This window comes from Oncorhynchus keta, chromosome 1, assembly GCF_023373465.1.
Source record: "Oncorhynchus keta strain PuntledgeMale-10-30-2019 chromosome 1, Oket_V2, whole genome shotgun sequence".
NCBI lineage: Eukaryota > Metazoa > Chordata > Actinopteri > Salmoniformes > Salmonidae > Oncorhynchus > Oncorhynchus keta.
Window position 1 is genome coordinate 71,615,457 of NC_068421.1, and position 22,781 is coordinate 71,638,237.

Here is a 22,781-nt window from a genome sequence, read left to right on the forward strand (position 1 = left end):
GAGGAGATAAAAGTCTCCAACTTCAGCGATTTTTGCAATTCGTTCCAGTCACAGGCAGCAGAGTACTGGAACGAAAGGCGGCCAAATGAGGTGTTGGCTTTAGGGATGATCAGTGAGATACACCTGCTGGAGCGCGTGCTACGGATGGGTGTTGCCATCGTGACCAGTGAACTGAGATAAGGCGGAGCTTTACCTAGCATGGACTTGTAAATGACCTGGAGCCAGTGGGTCTGGCGACGAATATGTAGTGAGGGCCAGCCGACTAGAGCATACAAGTCGCAGTGGTGGGTGGTATAAGGTGCTTTAGTGACAAAAGTAAAAAATGGACTGGTTGCGTCGGTGCGGGCTGCACATGAATTCACCTCACTAAAAACATATTTTTTAGGAGGTTAAAAACATGATTAGGTCAAACAGTAAAGTTCATTATCCTCATGATGCCTGTCATGAAAGTGTGTGCCTGCCTGCCCCTGTAGCTGTTTCGCTGGGGCCTGTTTCTGTGTCCAGCGAGCCATTCTATCTCTCTCCTTTCCTGGATGGAGAGAAGATGTTCTCTGCTTTCTGTAGGTATACTTTCTCGTTCTCAACTCTTCAATTATAAGCTCAATAGCAACTATTTTTACAGATATGGAGCTAGCGAAATGTGCATTGGCCATTGGAAGTGCATAGGCCTCATTGGATACATTTTTTGGACATTAAATGTACTGTTAAATTAATACATGGCTACTATGAGTGGGTATTATCTTTAGAGTTAGTGATATCGCTAATGTGTTTTGATTTTCCACTTACTCGGGTGGTGAATTAGCCCCAAATAAATTAGCCTATGATATTAGAGCACAAAAGGATGCAAGCAACAAAAATCTGAAAATTCTGGAGCTCTATTTGAAAAGTAAAATATAACAACAATTGCATCATTGTCTACCCACAATGCATGACATATCACTGGATTAGGTTGCACATTCAAATATTTTGAATCCCAACATCACAAGATAATTACACAACTTATTTCTTCAATAAGTTCAAATCCCCGAGCTGACAAGGTACAAATCTGTCGTTCTGCCCCTGAACAGACAGTTAATCCACTGTTCCTAGACCGTCATTGAAAATAAGAATTTGTTCTCAACTGACTTGCCTAGTTAAATAAAAGGTAAAATAAAAAAATAAAAATACCATCTCAGTAGTCTATTACACTGTGAATGACTTTATAAGATGATAGGCCTATTTTTTTTATTATTGTGTGATGGCACCATTTTTGGGGGGTAAAACCAAATCATGGGTTGGTGCCACCAGGGAAAAATGTTCATCTGGAGCCCTGCTACAAGGGCAAAGTCCTCCGTATGGAAAAGTTTTAATGTTGTAGTGAACAAAGATGAGAAGAATGTTGGCGCGGCCAAATGTAGGCTACTGTGCAACACACTCTTCAGGTAGGAAGACATTTTTCATACATTTATATTTTTCTATTTATAATAATTTGTTATCATTATTGTTATTTTTAAAAGATCATTGTTATTATTGTAGGCCTATTTATTAACCCAAACCAGTTATTTAAAATATGCTAAATGTGTTTTGTTTCATTCTTTTGAGACATTTTCATTGGCTAAATTAAGTTCGATCTGTCTTTTTAATTATGTGCTCCGTATTTTGTTTAAGATGGGTTATAAGTAGGCATGTTGTAAAATAAATATCATTAACCTATTGCTGTCATTTGTTGGGTATGGTATGCACTAATTTTGTTGAGCCAGTTTCTTTGGCCAAAATAAGTTCCAACTGTAATGTTGTGTTTACCGCAATATAATTTATCCTGTTTATATTTTCCCAAAAAAACAGTGGCTTGACTTGCTTTTGACATTACCCTAATAAAATGTAGAAACGTTTGTGAAGATTTGGTGTGGTGTGGCTAATAGCCTATTATTTTTATAGAATGTTTTATTTAAACGTTTATTTAACTAGGCAAGTCAGTTAATAACAAATTCTTATTTACAATGACGTCCTACCAAAAGGCAAAAAGGCCTCCTGCGGGGACGGGTGCTGGGATTAAAAATAAAAAATAAATCAAATATAAATATAGAACAAAACACACATTGAGACGAGAGACAACATAACACTACATAAAGAGAGACCTAAGACAACAACATAGCAAGGCAGCAACACATGACAACACAGCATGGTAACAACACAACATAACAACATGGTAGCAACACAACATGGTAGCAGCACAAAACATGGTACACACATTACTGGGCACAGACAACAGCATAAAGGGCAAGGTAGAGACATCACACAAAGCAGTCACAACTGTCAGTAAGTGTCCATGATTGAGTCTTTGAATGAAGAGATTGAGATAAAACTGTCCAGTTCGAGTGTTTTTAGCAGCTCGTTCCAGTCGCTAGCTGCAGCGAACTGAAAAAAGGAGCGACCCATGGATGTGTGTGCTTTGGGGAATTAAACAGAGTGTGACTGGCAGAACGGGTGTTGTATGTGGAGGATGAGGGCTGCAGTAGATATCTCAGATAGGGGGGAGTGAGGGGGGAGTGAGGCCTAAGAGGGTTTTATAAATAAGCATCAACCAGTGCGTCTTGCGACGGGTATACAGAGATGACCAGTTTACAGAGGAGTATAGGGTGCAGTGTGTCCTATAAGGAGTATCAGTGGCAAATCTGATGACCGAATGGTAAAGAATATCTAGCCACTCGAGAGCACCTTTACCTGCCGATCTATAAATTACGTCTCCGTAATCTAGCATGGGTAAGGTGGTCATCTGAATCAGGGTTAGTTTGACAGCTGTGGTGACAGAGGAGCGATTACGATAGAGGAAACCATGTCTAGATTTAACCTTAGCCTGCAGCTTTGATATGTGCTGAGAGAAGGACAGTGTACCATCTAGCCATATTCCCTAGTACTTGTATGAAGTTGACTACCTCAAGCTCTAAACCCTCAGACGTAGTAATCACACCGGTGGGCAGAGCGGCATTCTTCTTACCAAACCACAACCTTTGTTTTGGAGGTGTTCAGAACAAGGTTAAGGGCAGAGAAAGCTTGTTGGACACTAAGAAAGCTTTGTTGTAGAGCATTTAGCACAAAATCCGGGGAGCCGCCACCTGAGTATAGGACTGTATCATCTACATATAAATGGATGAGAGAGCTTCCTACTGCCTGAGCTATGCTGTTGATGTAAATTGAGAAGAGCGTGGGGCCTAGGATTGAGCCTTGGGGTACTCCCTTGGTGACAAGCATTGGCTGAGACAGCAGATTTTCTGAATTTATACACTGTACTCTTTGAGAGAGGTAGTTCGTAAACCAGGCGAAAGACCCCTCAGAGACACCATATACTGCAGGTCTATGATATGAAGGCAGTGCGCACTGGTGCTCCAAATGACTGACAGCTGAATGAGGTGAGGGAAAATGTTTTAGGGCTACCAGAATGACTCCTATAATATAAAAAGAGGATGCTCATCTTTAAAAAATATTTACGAATTAGCCTCTTTCTGTACGCTTATATCTATATAACAGACACAGAAACCTATCAGACAAGTATAAATTAATTAATGTCAGTGTTGTAGCATGCCACAGGCATATCTCTATCTCTCTGGGGCTAGGCCTAAACCTCTCTTCCTTTATATTATTACATCAATAGACCTACCCAGCAAACAGGGGACGTCCAGATGACATTCTGCAACATTCCTACTATGTTATCCCACTAATGTTCTGGGAAGGTTCTAAGAACTTCAATTGATGGTACCAAGGGAATGTTCTCTGGGGGACCTTCGTCTAGTTCCCTGTAAGTTCACATGACGTCATTGAGGACCATGTCAGGACCTTTTTAGGACATTCACAGGACTTTCATCTTACTAGTCCTCATGAAATCGTGTAATAGTCCCAATGGAACGTTCTTTGGGGGACCTTTGTTTAGTTTCCTTGAAGTTCCCAGGATGTCATTGAGGACCATGTCAGGAACTTTTTAGAACATACATTTTACTCGTCCTTAGGATGTTACGTGATGGTCCCAATGAAACGTTCTCAGGTTTGTTCCGGTGAGGTTTTTAGAACGTTGAGTCATGGTCCCCTGAAGGTTTTTTCTAGTTCCCGGTTGGTCCCAGGGATATTCCCGGGGATGTTTTTAGGACATTATTGGGATGTTGAGTCATGGTCCCCTGGAGGCATTGTCTAGTTACCGGTTGGTCCTGCGGACATCCCCAGGACATTCTTGGGACGTTGTGTGAAGGGTCCCCTGAACATTCTTGGGGGATTGTGTCATTGTCCCCTGGAGATTCTTGTCAGATGATGGTCTCAGTTGTCTCGGGAGGCCAATATCTGTAATTTATTGATGGCACTGGCTGCGTGGGTGGATGGCCTAATGGGTTACGCACCCAACGCATATGGATGACAGGTCCATTTCTTTAATGTCTGATAAATTAAATCTTACCGGTCACTTGTCCGGCGCCAAATTATCCTAACGGAAACCCTGGTGGATGAGTGTATGTGTTTGTTTGCGTGTGTGTGTGTGTACCTGTGTCGGTGGTTCTGTTTGGTGATGACATGATCAGAGGTGTTCCTCAGCTGCTGGCCTGAGAAGCTCCAGGAGAAGGTGTGCGGTTTGGGATAGGCCTCCATGTCCACATGCAGGGACAGACTCTCCCCAGCACGCACACGCACAGAACTGTTATCTGACGGAGCCAGGTTGATGAAACCTCTATCTGGAAGACATACAACAACCCACAGGTAAGACACATTGACAGTCACCCACATGAAAATACCTTTGACTCTTCTTAACAAAACCAGTCCATTTCCACTTGTGTTTTCAAATGAGTGTTGCGATAGTTTCACGTTAAGGAAATACATCCCATTCAAATGGAGAATTTCATTATAGATCAGAAGTGCACTGCAATGTCATATACTCACCATAGACGTCCAGCCAGATTGACTCAGAGCTGATCCCCTTCTCATTCTGACCCTCACATCGATATCTCCCAGAATCCTGTGTCCCGACAGAGTTGACTTGGAGTGTAGCGCTGCGGACGTGTGTGATGGGCTCAGTCAGGATGCGTGAGCCATTCTCCACTGCCGGTTGCTGTGGATACGAAGCCCACACGGCATCCTGTCAATCAACACCCAGAGATCTATAGAGATTAACCCTGTCTGGTCTGGGCTGCATTCCTTCCCTCCCCGGGCAGGGGGACAGGAGGGCTGACCTCACGCACATACATGCACACACCTCAGGACCCTGAGACTCAATAAACACACACACAGCCAACTGAATATCACACTAATTTCTCAAGATACTGATTTTTCAGACTTGGAGCATTTTGGACTCTCTAGCAAGTATAAAAAATACATTTAACTTTAGCTCCATTTCAATAAAAATCTATTTTCCAATCAGTCTATTGGAGAGCTGTCCTACAGGTATCCCTCCAGCCTCCCTGGCCAACCCCTCAGAGAGAGGGAAAAGGGTTCTCACCGTGCCCGGCGGAGCGGCCCACTTCAGCTTGATGTCTCCATTGACGTTGGTGGTGCTGCAGGTCAGGGTGAGATTCTGGCCCCGCGTCAGGACCACCCTCTTCGGCCCACGCAACTCAATCACAGGGGGCACATCTGGGACTGAGTAAAACATGTGAGAATATCAAATAAACTATGTCACGGATACAGTACTTCACATCCCAGAACACAAACACAGGAGTGATTGTGTTAGTGCCTACATGCACAGATGCACGCACAGTTAATGCTATTTTACCTGGTCGCACAGTCAGATCATAGCTGTGTGATTTAACGAGGGCACCGCTCAGTCTGCCAGTGCAGATGTAACAGCCCTCAAAGGCCTTCTTAGTGTCATAGATAACCATGCCCCGCTCCAGGCTGGCAGCATAGTGGAGACCATTAGGGAGGGCGCCGCCATGGCATGGCTCCAGGCGCAGGTTGACCACTCTCGGGTCGGTTGCTAGGCAGGGGATGGAGGCACTGTCTCCCGCACGAGTCAGGATACTGAACACAATGGTCTTTCTGAAGACATTATCAGGATCTGCCAAAAAAAGACTTTAAAATCAACAGTGTGGTATGAAAACAGCCTCAGGTATATGGAACGATGTCCAGAGTACATGTGCTGTATGTATAGTACTGAGAGAAGAGATTAGGAGAGTGCTAATTATGTTATTCAAACATGGGGACAGATCCAGTTTGATCTGGATCAATCAATTAGTGACACACATACACTGTAGGCACTTTCCAAGATATAAGCAGTTATTTTTTTTAAATATAACCTTTACTTAACTAGGCAAGTTAGTTAAGAACAAATTCTTATTTACAATGACGGCCTACCACGGGAAAACCCGGAAGACACTGGGCCAATTGTGGGCCGCCCTATGGGACTCCCAATCATGGCTGGATGTGATACAGCCTTGATTACAAATCAGGGACTGTAGTGATGCCTCTTGCACTGAGGCATCTTGCACTGAGACGCAGTGCCTTAGACCGCTGCGCCACTCAGGAGCCCAGATGCACTGCCATATGGACATGATACGATCCAAAGACGGATCCAAATACCTATCAATCCAGTAAACACCTTCATGCACAAACACACCCACACACAGTGCCCCTCTAAAAAAATATTTGATCACGTGTTCTGCCTCAAATAAATGTTCACAAGCCTCTCTGAGGCTTACCTTTCTTGTATGCACACTCTCACACCCTTGTACCAGTGGTCTGGGGACACAAAGGGGTGCACGTTCTTGTTTTGCCCTAACACTACAAACCTGATTCAAACCATCAACTCGTCATCAGGGTTTGATGACTTGAGTCAGGTGTGTGGTGTTAAGGGGCAAAAACAAAATGTGCACCCCGTTGGGTCCCCAGGAACAGGATGAGAACCATTGCCTTATACACATAAAAACTCTCACATACATGCCCACACAGGCAAACAGGGCTATGAATGTTGACTCAGAAAGAAACACACCTGTGACGTAGACGTAGATAGAGCTCTGCTCTCCGGTTTTCTCTTCCAGACAGATGTATCGGCCCATGTGGCCAGGCTGAGCTCTGGGGATTTTCAGGACGGACGCCCCATTAGTCCGCTCCTCGCCCCTCAGTTTGGGGCGATCCTCCCGCTGCCACTGCACCACCTGGTCACCCTGGCAAAGCAGGCTGAAGGGGATGTTGAGTGGAATGACCAGGTGGAGGCCTCTGGGGGTGATGGTGGGTCTGGCGCTACCTGTAGTAACATGGTTGGGAGGGTCATTACAGTATTGATCAAACAGGCTCTTGATATCATGCACATAGTCACTTAAAACGTAATCATAAAAGCCACAGTCCTCACTCAGCGCCATATAACACACGTTTAACAGAATGGAGTAAAATAAGTAAGTACAAGTGCCTATCATGAACTGCAAAGAGTGCACTGCAGGTACTTCAACAGTAATAGTCAGCTATTAATCAGAGGAGGCTGGTGGGAGGAGACATAGGAGTATAGGCTCATTGTAATGGCTGGAAGGGAATAAATAGAACGGTATCAAACACATCAAAGATACGGAAACAACATTCATTTAATTTATTCCATTCCAGCCATTACAATGAGCCCATCCTCCTATAGCGCCTCCTACCAGCCTCCTCTGCTAGAAATGTATGTCAACACTGAGGAACTGGTAGACAAGATCCACAGAGCCTTTTTTGCATGCACTTCGATATCGATACAAATCATTATCATAGCACTCCTAGCAACATATTGATATCATTTTATGACTGAAAAATGACAGGTGAGTTAATTGCTTTGGCAAAGATGTAAAACAATGCACCATGTACCAATTCTTGGCACAACTTGAAATCTACCTGCAGCAATATTAGCACGGGAGGAGTGTCATATTGATTTTATCTTGAACGACAAACAAGTAATCTCCCATCCCATTCCCTATGTGCCCTTCGGCTCTCAACCCGACAGAAATGTTACGGTATGAAATAGTCAACTAGAACAAATTGAGTATAGCCTAAATAGAATTTGGCAGAGGATGGTTTAGAAGAGTGAAAAATAAATCACCCACAGGCAACACAAAAGAAACTACAGAGCAGACAACCCCTGCACAGGTGAGATGTAGGCAGAACTGGCCTACCTGGGCATTGCGTCCAGGACAAAGACTCGCCAGGTACAACGTACTGTGCACTGCTCTCTTTAACAGACCACCAACCAGCCAAAGCCCACCATGCAGAACAACCTGGACTCAGAGCACTTTGTATTATTCTGTTCGTAAATCTGAAACACCCCATATTGCATTGTTTGTTATGTTTCGTATGGTACAGTGGGGCAAAAAAGTATTTAGTCAGCCACCAATTGTACAAGTTCTCCCACTTAAAAAGATGAGGCCTGTAGTTTACATCATAGGTACACTTCAACTATGACAGACAAAATGAGAATTTTTTTTTTTTTTAAATCACATTGTAGGATCTTTAATGATCCTAAATCCTAATGATCTTTAATTTATTTGCAAATGATGGTGGAAAATAAGTTTTTGGTCACCTACAAACAAGCAAGATTTCTGGCTCTCACAGACCTGTAACTTCTTCTTTAAGAGGCTCCTCTGTCCTCCACTCATTACCTGTATTAATGGCACCTGATTAAACTTGTTATCAGTATAAAAGACACCTGTCCACAACCTCAAACAGTCACACTCCAAACTCCACTATGGCCAAGACCAAAGAGCTGTCAAAGGACACCAGAAACAAAATTGTAGACCTGCACCAGGCTGGGAAGACTGAATCTGCAATAGGTAAGCAGCTTGGTTTGAAGAAATCAACTGTGGGAGCAATTATTAGGAAATGGAAGACATTCAAGACCACTGATAATCTCCCTCGATCTGGGGCTCCACGCAAGATCTCACTCCGTGTGGTCAAAAATCCCAGAACCACACGGGGGGAACTAGTGAATGACCTGCAGAGAGCTTGGACCAAAGTAACAAAGCCTACCATCAGTAACACACTACGCCGCCAGGGACTCAAATCCTGCAGTGCCAGACGTGTCCCCCCTGCTTCAGCCAGTACATGTCCAGGCCCATCTGAAGTTTGCTAGAGAGCATTTGGATGATCCAGAAGAAGATTGGGAGAATGTCATATGGTCAGATGAAACCAAAACTATAACTTTTTGGTAAAAACTCAACTCGTCGTGTTTGGAGGACAAAGAATGCTGAGTTGCATCCAAATAACACCATACCTATGTAACGGTTTTCTAGGTGTGGTGAAGGAGAGTCGGACCAAAACGCAGCGTGTAGATTGCAATCCATGTTTAATGAACAAAAAAAACATAACACAAATCTAAAATACAAACACTACAAAACAAAGAACGTAATGAAAACCGAAACAGCCTATACTAGTGAAAACTAACAGACAGGAACAAGGACAATCACCCACGACAAACTCAAAGAATATGGCTGCCTAAATATGGTTCCCAATCAGAGACAACGATAAACACCTGCCTCTGATTGAGAACCTCTCCAGACAGCCATAGACTTTGCTAGATCACCCCACTAGCTACAATCCCAATATATACACACCAAAACCCCAAGACAAAACACACCACAATACAAAAACCCCATGCCACACCCTGGCCTGACCCAATACATAAAGATAAACACAAAATACTTCGACCAGGGCGTGACAACCTACTGTGAAGCATGGGGGTGGAAACATCATGCTTTGGGGCTGTTTTTCTGCAAAGGGACCAGGACGACTGATCTGTGTAAAGGAAAGAATGAATGGGGCCATGTATCGTGAGATTTTGAGTGAAAACCTCCTTCCATCAGCAAGGGCATTGAAGATGAAACATGGCTGTGTCTTTCAGCATGACAATGATCCCAAACACACCGCCCGGGCAACGAAGGAGTGGCTTCGTAAGAAGCATTTCAAGGTCCTAGAGTGGCCTAGCCAGTCTCCAGATCTCAACCCCATAGAAAATCTTTGGAGGGAGTTGAAAGTCTGTGTTGCCCAGCAACAGCCCCAAAACATCACTGCTCTCGAGGAGATCTGCATGGAGGAATGGGCCAAAATACCAGCAACAGTGTGTGAAAACCTTGTGAAAACTCACAGAAAACATTTGACCTCTGTTATATACACTTTGTTGGCAATGACAAAGTATTGAGAAAAACTTTTGTTATTGACCAAATACTTATTTTCCACCATAATTTGCAAATAAATTCATTAAAAATCCTACAATGTGATTTTCTGGATTTTTTTTCTCATTTTGTCTGTCATAGTTGAAGTGTACCTATGATGAAAATTACAGGCCTCTCATCTTTTCAAGTGGGAGAACTTGCACAATTGGTGGCTAACTAAATACTTTATTGTTCCACTGTATGTATTAATTTTTGGATGTCCATCAACAATTTAGTATGATACAGTGGTTTGCGAAAGTATTCACCCCCATGGCATTTTTCCTATTTTTTTTTGTTGCCTTTTTGGGAGGTTTGTGTCATTTGATTTACATAACTTGCCTACCACTTTGAAGATGGAAAATATGTTTTATTGTGAAACAAACAAGAAATATCACCCCCCAAAAATGTATCTAATCATATCTATTCACCCCCCACAGTCAAAACTTGGTAGAGCCACCTTTTGCAGCAATTACAGCTTCAAGTCTCTTGGGGTATGTCTCTATAAAATTGGCACATGTAGCCACTGGGATTTTTGCCCATTCTTCAAGGCAAAACTGCTCCAGCTCCTTCAAGTTGGATGGGATCCGCTGGCGTACAATTGGATTGAAGTTTGAGGTCTGGGATTTGACTAGGCCATTCTAGGACATTTAAATGTTTCCTCTTAAACCACTTGAGTGTTGCTTTATCAGTATGCTTAGTGCCATTGTCCTGCTGGAAGGTGAACCTCCGTCCCAGTCTCAAATCTCTGGAAGACTGAAACAGGTTTCCCCTCAAGAATGTCCCTGTATTTAGCGCCATCCATCATTTCTTCAATTCTGACCAGTTTCCCAGTACCTTCCGATGAAAAACATCCCCACAGCACGGTGGTGGCAGAATCTCAGGGTGATGAAAGGTGTTGGGTTTGTGCTAGACATAGCGTTTTCCGTGATGGCCATAAAGCTACATTTTAGTCTCATCTGACCAGAGTACCGTCCATATGTTTATGGAGTCTCCCACATGCCTTTTGACGAACACCAAACGTGTTCGCTTATTTTTTCCTTTAAGCAATGGCTTTTTTTCTGGCTACTCTTCGGTAAAGCCCAGCTCTGTGGAGTGTACGGCTTAAAGTGGTCCTATGGACAGATACTCCAATCTCCGCTGTGGAGCTTTGTAGCTCATTCAGGGTTATCTTTGGTCTCTTTGTTGCCGGTCTTTGATTAATGACCTACTTGCCTGTTCCATAAGTTTTGGTGGACGGGCCTCTCTTGGCAGGTTTGTTGTGGTGCCATATTCTTTCAATTTTTTAACAATGGGTTTAAAAGGTGCTCCTCGGGATGTTCAATGTTTCTAATTTAAAGAATAACCCAACCCTGATCTGTACTTCTCCACAACTGTGTCCCTGACCTGTTTGGAGAGCTCCTTGGTCTTTATGGTGCCGCTTGCTTGGTGGTGCCCCTTGCTTAATGGTGGTGCAGACTCTGGGACCTTTCAGAACAGGTGTACATATACTGAGATCATGTGACACTTAAATAAAGTCCACCTGTGTGCAATCTAACTAATTATGTGACTTCTGAAGGTAATTGGTTGCACCAGATGTTATTTATTGTCTTCATAGCAAAGGGGGTGAATACATATGCATGCACTACTTTTCCAATTATAATTGTTTTTAATTTATTGAAAAATTTCACTTAACCAATTTGGACTATTTTGAGAATGTCCAGTTCATGAAATCCAAATAAAAATACATTTAAATTATAGGTTGTAAAGCAACAAAATATGAAAAGAGCCAAGAGGGATTAACACTTTTGCAAGGCACTGTATGTTACGAATGCTAAATTAATTATATGTATTGCATTCTAGCTAGGTGGGTAATGTTTTCTAGCTCGCTAACATTAGCAAGGTTAGGGTTAGGGGTCAGGGTTAAGGTTAAGTTCAGGAGTTAGGTTAAAGGATTAAGGTTAGGGTTAGAAGGAAGGAAGAAGGATTAGCTAAAAGGGTTAAGTTTAGGGTTAGGAGAAGGTTAGCGAACATACTAAGTAGTTGCAAAGTCGTTAAAAGTAGTAAAAATGGAAATGTTCCAAAATTATCTAAAATGCTAAAGTTGTCCGTGATGAGATTCAAAACTTGCATCCTTTGGTTGATAGACGTTCAGGCAGCAGGTTAGGTGAAGGTTTGGTAAAACGGTTAGGGTTAGCTAACATGCTAAGTAGTTGCAAAGTAGCTAAAAACGTTCTAATTAGCTCAAATGCTAAAGTTGACTGTGATGAAATTCAAACTCGCAACTTTTAGGTTGTTAGACATTTGCAGCATATGCCCACCAATCCACCCTACATTAGTTGTTGGTCAAGAACACTAAGGCAACCAGCCTAAATTACTACCGAGCCGTAGCACTCACGTCGGTAGCCATGAAGTGCTATGAAAGCCTGGTCAAATAAAAAATGTCAAATCAAATTTAATGTTAATGTGAGTGTAGTGAAATGCTTGTGCTTCTAGTTCCGACAAAGTAGTAATAACCAACGAGTAATCTAACCTAACAATTCCACAACAACTACCTTATACACACACAAGTGTAAAGGGATGAAGAATATGTACATAAAAACATATGAATGAGTGATGGTACAGAACGGCATAGACAAGATGCAGTAGATGGTATAGAGTACAGTGTATACATATGAGATGAATAATGCAGGTTATGTAAACATATTAAGTGGCATTGTTTAAAGTGGCTAGTATTACATTTTTACATCAATTTTTCCATTATTAAAGTGGTTTGAGTTGAGTCGGTATGTTGGCAGCAGCCACTCAATGTTAGTGATGGCTGTTTAACAGTCTGATGGCCTTGAGATAGAAGCTGTTTTTCAGTCTCTCTGTCCCTGCTTTGATGCACCTGTACTGACCTCGCCTTCTGGATGATAGCGGGGTGAACAGGCAGTGGCTCGGGTGGTTGTTGTCCTTGATGATCTATATGGCCTTCCTGTGACATCGGGTGCTAAATGCGTCTGCTAAATGACTTAAATGTAAATGTATGTAAATGTGGTGTAGGTGTCCTGGAGGGCAGGTAGTTTGCCCCCCGGTGATGCGTTGTGCAGAACTCACTACCCTCTGGAGAGCCTTACGGTTGTGGGCGGAGCAGTTGCCGTACCAGGCGGTGATACAGCCCGACACACACTGTCTGTGTGAGTGGACCAATTCAGTTTGTCCGTGATGTGTACGCCGAGGAACTTAAAACTTACTACCCTCTCCACTACTGTCCCGTCGATGTGGATAGGGGGGTGTTCCCTCTGCTGTTTTCTGAAATCCACAATCATCTCCTTAGTTTTGTTGACATTGAGTGTGAGGTTATTTTCCTGACACCACACTCCGAGAAAACCAGCCCCGTCGCGGACCAGGACCTCCTCCCTGTAGGCCGTCTCGTTGTTGTTGGTAATCGAGCCTACCACTGTAGTGTCGTCTGCAAACTTTATGATTGAGTTGGAGGCGTGCATGGCCACGCAGTCGTGGGTGAACTGGGAGTACAGGAGAGGGCTCAGAACGCACCCTTGTGGGGTCCCAGTGTTGAGGATCAGCAGGGTGGAGATGTCACCTACCCTCACCACCTGGGGGCGGCCCATCAGGAAGTCCAGTACCCAGTTGCACAGGGCGGGGTCAAGACCCAGGGTCTCGAGCTTGATGAGTTTGGAGGGTACTATGGTGTTAAATGCTGAGCTGTAGTCGATGAACAGCATTCTCACATAGGTATTCCTCTTCTCCAGATGGGTTAGGGCAATGTGCAGTGTGGTTGCGTCATCTGTGGACCTATTAGGGCGGTAAGCAAATTGGAGTGGGTCTAGGGTGGAGGTGATATGGTCCTTGACTAGTCTCTCAAAGCACTTCATGATGACGGAAGTGAGTGCTACCGTTTAGTCGTTTAGCTCAGTTACCTTAGCTTTCTTGGGAACAGGAACAATGGTGGCCTTCTTGAAGCATGTGGGAACAGCAGACTGGGATAAGGATTGATTGAATATGTCCATAAACACACCAGCCAGCTGGTCTGTGCATGCTCTGAAGATGCGGCTGGGGATGCCGTCTGGGCCTGCAGCCTTGCGAGGGTTAACACGTTTAAATGTTTTACTCACGTCGGCTGCAGTGAAGGAGAGTCGGCAGGTTTTGGTAGTGGGCTGTGTCAGTGGCACTGTATTGTCCTCAAAGAGAGCAAAGAAGTTGTTTAGTCTGTCTGGGAGCAAGATATCCTGGTCCGCGACGGGGCTGGTTTTCTTTTTGTAATCCCTGATTGACTATAGACCCTGCCACATACCTCTTGTGTCTAAGCCGTTGAATTGCGACTATACCTTGTCTCTATACTGAGACTTTTCTTGTTTGATTGCCTTGCGGAGGGAATAGCTACACTGTTTGTATTCGGTCATGTTTCCGGTCACCTTGCCCTGGTTAAAAGCAGTGGTTTGCGCTTTCAGTTTCGCGTGAATGCTGCCATCATTCCACAGTTTCTGGTTTGGGAATGTTTTAATAGTTGAGGTGGGTACAACATCGCTGATGCACTTGCTAATAAACTCGCTTATTCAGCGTATTCGTCAATGTTGTTGTTTGACGCAGTGCGGAACATATCCCAACCCACGTGCTCGAAGCAATCTTGATTGGTCGGACCAGTGTTGAACAGACGTGAGCGCGGGAGCTTCCTGTTTTAGTCTCTGTCTATAGAATGGGAGCAACAAAATGGAGTCATGGTCAGTGAAACAATGGCTCGCATCAACACCATTATCCCAGAAACCCTAGACCCACTCCAATTTGCATACCGCCCCAACAGATCCACAAACAATGCAATCTATATTGCACTCAACACTGCCCTTTCCCATCTGGACTCAAGAAACACCTACTTGAGAATGCTATTCATTGATTACAGCTCAGCGTTCAACACCATACTGTCCTCAAAGCTCATCACTAAGCTAAGGACCCTGGGACTGAACACCTCCCTCTGCAACTGGATCCTGGACTTCTTGACGGGCCGACACCAGGTGGTAAGGGTATGTACCAACATATCTCGCCACACTGATCCTCAACACCCTCAGGTGTATGCTCAGTCCCCTCCTGCATCCCTGTTCACTCATGACTGCATGGCCAGGCACGACTCTAACACCGTCATCAAGTTTGCCAATGACACAGCAGTGGTAGGCCTGATTACCGACATTGATGAGATTCCCATCTTCCATCTTACTGGAGATTCCCATCTCCCTCACTAGCTTTAAGAACCAGCTGTCAGAGCAGCTCACAGATCACTGCACCTGTTCATAGCCAATCTGTATACAGCCCATCTATCTACCTCATCCCCATACTGTATTTATTTATTTTGCTCATTTTGCACCACAGTATCTCTACTTGAACATCCATCTTTTGCACATCTACCATTCCAGTGTTTAATTGCCATATTGTAATTACTTCGCCACCATGGCCTATTTATTGCCTTAACTCCCTTATTTGACCTAATTTGCACTAACTGTATATATACACTTTTTCTCTACTGTATTGACTGTATATTTTGTTCATTCCATGTGTAACTGTATGTGTCGAACTGCTATGCTTTATCTCGGCCAAGTCGCAGTTGCAAATGAGAACTTGTTCTCAACTAGCTTACCTGGTTAAATAAAGGTGAGAAAAAAAATAATAATAAATAAATGAGACAGCCTATAGGGAGGTCAGAGACCTGACTGTGTAGTGCCAGGACAACAACATCCCCCTCAAAGTGATCAAGAAAAAGGAGTTGGTTGTGGACTAAAGGAAAAGGAGGCCCGAGCATGCCCCCATTCTCATCGACAGGGCTGTAGTGGAGCAGGTTGAGAGCTTCAAGTTCCTTGGTGTCTACATCACAAACTATCATGGTCCAAACACATTAAGTCAGTTGTGAATAGGGCACAACAAAACCTATTCCCCCTCAGGAGACTGAAAAGATTTGGCATGGGTCCTCAGATCCTCAAAAGGTTCTACAGCTGCACCATCGAGAGCATCCTGATGGGCTGAATCATTGCCTGCTGTGGCAACTGCTCGGCATCCAACTGCAAGGCACTACAGAGGGTAGTGCATACGGCCCAGTACTTCACTGGGGCCAAGATTCGTGCCATCCATGACCTCTACACCAGGCGGTGTCAGAGGAAGGCCCTAAAAATTGTCCGACTCCAGCCACCCTCGTCATGGACTGTTCTCTCTGCTTCCGCATGGCAAGCAGTACCGGAGCGCCAAGTCTAGGTCCAAAAAGCTTCTTAACAGCTTCTACCCCCAAGCTATAAGACTCCTGAACAGGTAACCAAAGGGCTATTCAGGCCCCTCTTTTACGCTGCTGCTACTCTCTGTTTATTATCTATGCATAGTCACTTTAACTACATGTACATATTACCTCAGTTACCTCAACTAACCGGTGGCCCCGCACATTGACTCTGTACCGGTACCCCCTGTATATAGCCTCGCTATTGTTATTTGACTGGTGCTGTTTAATTATTTGTTACTTATATTTTCTGTTCTTTGATTAAGACTTATTTTTCTTAAAACTTCTTAAAGCATTGTTGGTTAAGTGCTTGTAAGTAAGTAAGCATTTCATTGTAAGGTCTACACCTGTTGTATTTGGTGCATGTGACAAATACCATTTGATTTGATTTGATTAATGTAACCCTACGTAAAGTAACATATCATCATCATAAATGGAGTGTCTCGGATTTACGTACAGAATAATACGAAATGCTCTGACCAAGTTGTGCAGGGAAATTCAACTCTATAGAAGAAAGCATTCCTCTATTTCAGGAAGCATCACTTCATAGGATAACTGACATTATCTATCTGCCTTTGCCTGATTTCAAGTGGGTGTTGTTTGGATTGATTATTCAACCATGTAAACAATTACAAGCAGAGTTACGCCTACCATTGACAACTCAATACTGCTCAATAAAACCTTAAATGAAATCTATAGGTGAGACATTAAATTCACTGGTGAGGCATGTTGTAAGTTATGTAAAAAATATATGTAATATGGTACATGAAGCCCTAACACCAAAACACAATTACAAGGCTTAAAACTGAGATTTAATGCAAATGTTGATGTAAAAATTGTTGATTTGAAAATGTATGACAAAAGTTTCTCTATACGCTAGGCGAATGGTCACAAAAATTACATAAAACGCTACAGACCCACAGTAGGTCTATGCAAAACTAATTCTTAGAAAATGCCACTGCTTATTTACCTACTTCTAAGAAATGTTTCTACATTTCTATAATGACAGTTATTGCTGAGATGACAAGATATGACTAGAACAGCGCTTATCTGCACCAATGACTCTGAGGCTCTTGGAAAATAACAAGCCATTTAGCGAGCCTATACAAACAGTCCTACTAGGCTATTGAACAAACGTTCCCAAATAATATAGTTGATCAAAACAAGTGTCATTATTTAATTGAAAAATTATTCCTAATTTTAATGTCTAACAAGTATTTTAGACTACAACGAGGTCACTTGTCAATCTGTGCAGAAAAAAATCGCTGTTAATTTACTTTTTGCCAATGTCTCCGTGCTGTGCCCGGTCCACTAGATGAATTATTGAGCTGAACGCAACCTGATGCTGAGCGCACAAATATCCAATTTCCTCATTGGGTTTCAGTGATTAACTCAAAATGTCAAGGTACAGGGTAACCAACAGGGTATCTCTACATCCTGAACGATAAAGTTCTAATCTGCTGAAAAAAGGTGTATGCTAGGCTACAATACAATTCTTAACTGAATAGAACATGCATATTTATAGCCCACACAAAATATATATATATAATAATGAACAAAAGTGGCAACACATCTATTTAGTACAGTGATCAAGGTGATTATGTTCGTGAAGTGTGATCAATCACCAAGTGGTTAAAATAAACTTCTGTAAAACAACAACTACCCCCACAACTGTTGGCAGAGAGACAATGGTGACCAATATCATGTCTTACCTGTTTGGAAGGATAACTGCAACAAGACAGAAAACAGTACCCAGTGGTGTTCCATTATTACAATTCCATCTATATTGCGTGCGGTGCCAATGTCTGCTCTGAAGAGCTCGCGCTTGTAAATGCCGCGGATTGCTCCGCAGTTGAGTGAAGGCTTAAGACTTGCAGATGAACGTCTTAAACGCACATTGCATAAGGGAATTGTGTTGAAGTACTAGGATCAACGGGTGGTGATGTTGTGTTGAACTTCGTCTATAGAGGTCGTTCGTGGGCAGGGTGCGGGTTGTGTGGCATCAACGAAAACAAGCATTTCAATTACATTCCATGCATGCCAGAACTTCAGAGCAATACTTTACATTGGAAGAATAGCCCGCAGGAATCACTGAAAAAAAAACACAAAAAAAACGTTTTTTTTAATAAATATTTATTTCACAAAAGTAGTGGCTTTACTAGTATTAGCAGACCAATATAGACATTTTTTCAGCATCTCTGCTATGGCAAAAAAAGGTAGTTGTATAATTAAGAACAATATCTTGCAGGATTCAATAGTTGGAATTGTAAGAGTTGTTGCACGGTCCCTTTCTCTGTGATTGTCATTCTAATAGAATCCAGAATGAGCAAAACCCTGTCCTCAAACATTTACATCAAAATGTGCAAAGTTATGGGCAAAGACCCAAAACATTCACATCAAATTAAACATTTTTATTGATTAAATAACGTGGTACACGAAGCCCTAACACCAGAAAACACCATTCCAAGGTTTAACAAACTGAGTTTGATTGCAAATGTTAAGATAACATTTGCTGACATAACAATGTATGACAAAAGCCTCTCTGCATAGGCTAGGCTAATGGTCACAAAAATCTATACAACACTACAGGCCCACAGTAGGTCTATGCAAAACCAACTCTTAGAAAATGACACTGCTTATTTGGATACTTCTAAGGAATTCCTCGACATTTCCATAATGACAGTTGCTGGGATGACAAGATATGACTAGCACAGCCCTTATCTGCGCCAATGACTCGAGGCTCTAGGGAAAAGAACAAACCAGTTAGAGAGCCTGTACAAACAGTCCTACTAGGCTATTAAACAAACGTTCCCAAAACATATAGTTGATCACAACAAGTGTCATTCTTTAATTGAAAAATGATTCCTAATTGTAATGTCTAACAATTTGTTTAGCCAACAACGAGGTCACTTATCAATCTGTGCATGAATAAATCGCTGTTAATTTACGTTTTGCCAATGTCTCCGTGCTGTGCCCGGTCCACTAGATGAATTATTGAGATGAACGCAACCTGATGCTGAGCGCACAAATATCTCATTTCCTCATTAGGTTTCAATGATTAACTCAAAATGTCAAGGTACAGGGTAACCAACAGGCTATCTTTATGCACCGAATGATGTATAAACTATACAAAATTCTAATCTGCTGAAGAAGATGTGTAGGTTAGGCTACAATATCAATCAATCAATAAAATGTATTTATAAAGCCCTTTTTACATCATCCAATGTCACAAAGAGCAATACAGTGCCAAGCTAAAGTATTCATCCCCCTTGGCGATTTTCCAATTTTGCTGCATTACAACCTGTAATTTAAATGGATTTTTATTTGGATTTCATGTAATGGACAGACACAAAATAGTCCAAATTGGTGAAGTGAAATTAAAAAAAGAACTTGTTTCAAAAAATTCTAAAAAATAACAAACGGAAAACTGGTGTCTGTGTATGTACAGTGCCTTGCGAAAGTATTCGGCCCCCTTGAACTTTGCGACCTTTTGCCACATTTCAGGCTTCAAACATAAAGATATAAAACTGTATTTTTTGTGAAGAATCAACAACAAGTGGGACACAATCATGAAGTGGAACGACATTTATTGGATATTTCAAACTTTTTTAACAAATCAAAAACTGAAAAATTGGGCGTGCAAAATTATTCAGCCCCCTTTACTTTCAGTGCAGCAAACTCTCTCCAGAAGTTCAGTGAGGATCTCTGAATGATCCAATGTTGACCTAAATGACTAATGATGATAAATACAATCCACCTGTGTGTAATCAAGTCTCCGTATAAATGCACCTGCACTGTGATAGTCTCAGAGGTCCGTTAAAAGCGCAGAGAGCATCATGAAGAACAAGGAACACACCGGCCAGGTCCGAGATACTGTTGTGAAGAAGTTTAAAGCCGGATTTGGATACAAAAAGATTTCCCAAGCTTTAAACATCCCAAGGAGCACTGTGCAAGCGATAATATTGAAATGGAAGGAGTATCAGACCACTGCAAATCTACCAAGACCTGGCCGTCCCTCTAAACTTTCAGCTCATACAAGGAGAAGACTGATCAGAGATGCAGCCAAGAGGCCCATGATCACTCTGGATGAACTGCAGAGATCTACAGCTGAGATGGGAGACTCTGTTCATAGGACAACAATCAGTCGTATATTGCACAAATCTGGTATCCATAAAAAGTATTGTTTAAAGTTTGCCACAAGCCACCTGGGAGACACACCAAACATGTGGAAGAAGGTGCTCTGGTCAGATGAAACCAAAATGGAACTTTTTGGCAACAATGAAAAACGTTATGTTTGGCGTAAAAGCAACACAGCTCAACACACCATCCCCACTGTCAAACATGGTGGTGGCAGCATCATGGTTTGGGCCTGCTTTTCTTCAGCAGGGACAGGGAAGATGGTTAAAATTGATGGGAAGATGGATGGAGCCAAATACAGGACCATTCTGGAAGAAAACCTGATGGAGTCTGCAAAAGACCTGAGTCTGGGACGAAGATTTGTCTTCCAACAAGACAATGATCCAAAACATAAAGCAACATCTACAATGGAATGGTTCAAAAATAAACATATCCAGGTGTTAGAATGGCCAAGTCAAAGTCCAGACCTGAATCCAATCGAGAATCTGTGGAAAGAACTGAAAACTGCTGTTCACAAATGCTCTCCATCCAACCTCACTGAGCTCGAGCTGTTTTGCAAGGAGGAATGGGGAAAAAATGTCAGTCTCTCGATGTGCAAAACTGATAGAGACATACCCCAAGCGACTTACAGCTGTAATCGCAGCAAAAGGTGGCCCTACAAAGTATTAACTTAAGGGGGCTGAATAATTTTGCATGCCCAATTTTTCAGTTTTTGATTTGTTAAAAAAGTTAGAAATATCCAATAAATGTCATTCCACTTCATGGTTGTGTCCCACTTGTTGTTGATTCTTCACAAAAAAATACAGTTTTATATCTTTATGTTTGAAGCCTGAAATGTGGCAAAAGGTCGCAAAGTTCAAGGGGGCCGAATACTTTCGCAAGGCACTGTAGCTGCAACAGTACAGTAGAACTAGTTCTAGCTAACCATGACGCCAGAAAAGATGGCTGCCATTTTACGGGCTCCTAACCAATTGAGCTATTGTGTGTTTTTTCGTGTTATTTGTAACTTTATTTGTACATAATGTTTCTAACACCATCTCTTATGACCGAAAAGAGCTTCTGGATATCAGGACAGCGATTACTCACCTTCGTACTGGACAAATAATTTTTTCATTAACGAGTAGGATGCAAAGGATTTACTTCAGACACTGAACAAGGCCCACATCCTTGTCATTCACATGAAGAAGAGACAGAGATATTGGGGACATATATCAGAGTGCCTTGTAAGGATCCGACAGTAAGTGGGTAATCCGCCTCTACCATCAGTCCTATTAGGCAATGTGCAATCATTGGATAATAAATTGGATGAGATCTGATCAAGACAATCCTACCAACGGGACATTAAAATCTTAGAGTCGTGGCTGAACGACGACATGGATAACATACAGTTGGCTGGGTGTTCAATAAATTGGCAAGATAGAACAGCTGCCTCTGGTAAGAGAAGGAGTGGAGGCGGTCTGTGTCTATTTGTAAATAGCAGCTAGTGCACAAAATACGAATATTAAGGAAGTCAGGGTTTTGAAGTCAATGAGCTGTACATTCAATGAGCTGTACAAAGCCATAAGCAAACAAGAAAATGCTCATCCATAGGCTGCTTTCCTAGTGGCTGGTGACTTAAATGCAGGAATTCTTAAATTCGTTTTACCTAATTTCTACCATGATGTTACATTTGCATCCAGAGGGGAAAAAAAATTGGGAAAAAACCTGCCTTTACTCCACACACAGAGACGTGTGCAAAGCTCTCCCTTGCCCTCCATTTGGCAAATCGGACAATAACCCTATCCTCCTGATTGCGGCTTGCAAGCAAAAACTAAAGCAGGAAGTACCAGTGACTCGATCAATACGGAAGTGGTCAGATGACCCAGATGCTAAGCTACAGTACTGTTTTGCTAGCACAGACTGGAATATGTTCCGGGATCAATACAGGACTAAGATTGAATTGTACTACACCGGCTCTAACGCTTGTCAGATGTGGCAGGGCTTGCAAACTTTTACAGACTACAAAGGAAAGCACAGGCGCGAACTGCCCAGTGACACGAGCCTACCAGACGAGCTAAATTACTTCTATGCTTGCTTCAAGGCCAGCAACACTGAAGCATGCATGAGAGAAACAGTTGTTCCGGACAACTGTGTGATCACGCTCTCAATAGCCGATGTAAGACCAATATTTACAAGGTCAATATTCACAAGGTCGCAGGGCCAGGGATTACCAGGATGTGTCACTGACATTTTCAACCTTTTGCTGACCGAGTATGTAATACCAACATGTTTCAAGCAGACCACCATAGTCACTGTGC

General features: G+C 42.6%; 1 protein-coding gene across 3 annotated transcripts in view; it reads right to left on the reverse strand.

The window, feature by feature from the left end:
• Positions 1-18,265, reverse strand: part of LOC118392541 (mast/stem cell growth factor receptor Kit-like) — a 46,286-nt gene extending 28,021 nt beyond the window's left edge. The window contains exons 1-6 of one of the 3 annotated variants that reach the window (XM_035784610.2): positions 18,060-18,265; positions 6,941-7,195; positions 5,726-6,010; positions 5,453-5,592; positions 4,897-5,092; positions 4,505-4,691 (exon numbers count right to left, since the gene is read on the reverse strand). In XM_035784610.2, the coding sequence (XP_035640503.1) occupies positions 4,505-4,691; positions 4,897-5,092; positions 5,453-5,592; positions 5,726-6,010; positions 6,941-7,195; positions 18,060-18,114 (1,118 nt within the window). In that variant the 5' untranslated portion in view covers positions 18,115-18,265. The remainder of the gene's footprint in view (positions 1-4,504; positions 4,692-4,896; positions 5,093-5,452; positions 5,593-5,725; positions 6,011-6,940; positions 7,196-18,059) is intronic. The other 2 variants (XM_035784602.2, XM_035784594.2) reach the window with 2 other exon arrangements.
• Between the last annotated feature and the right edge of the window lie 4,516 nt (positions 18,266-22,781).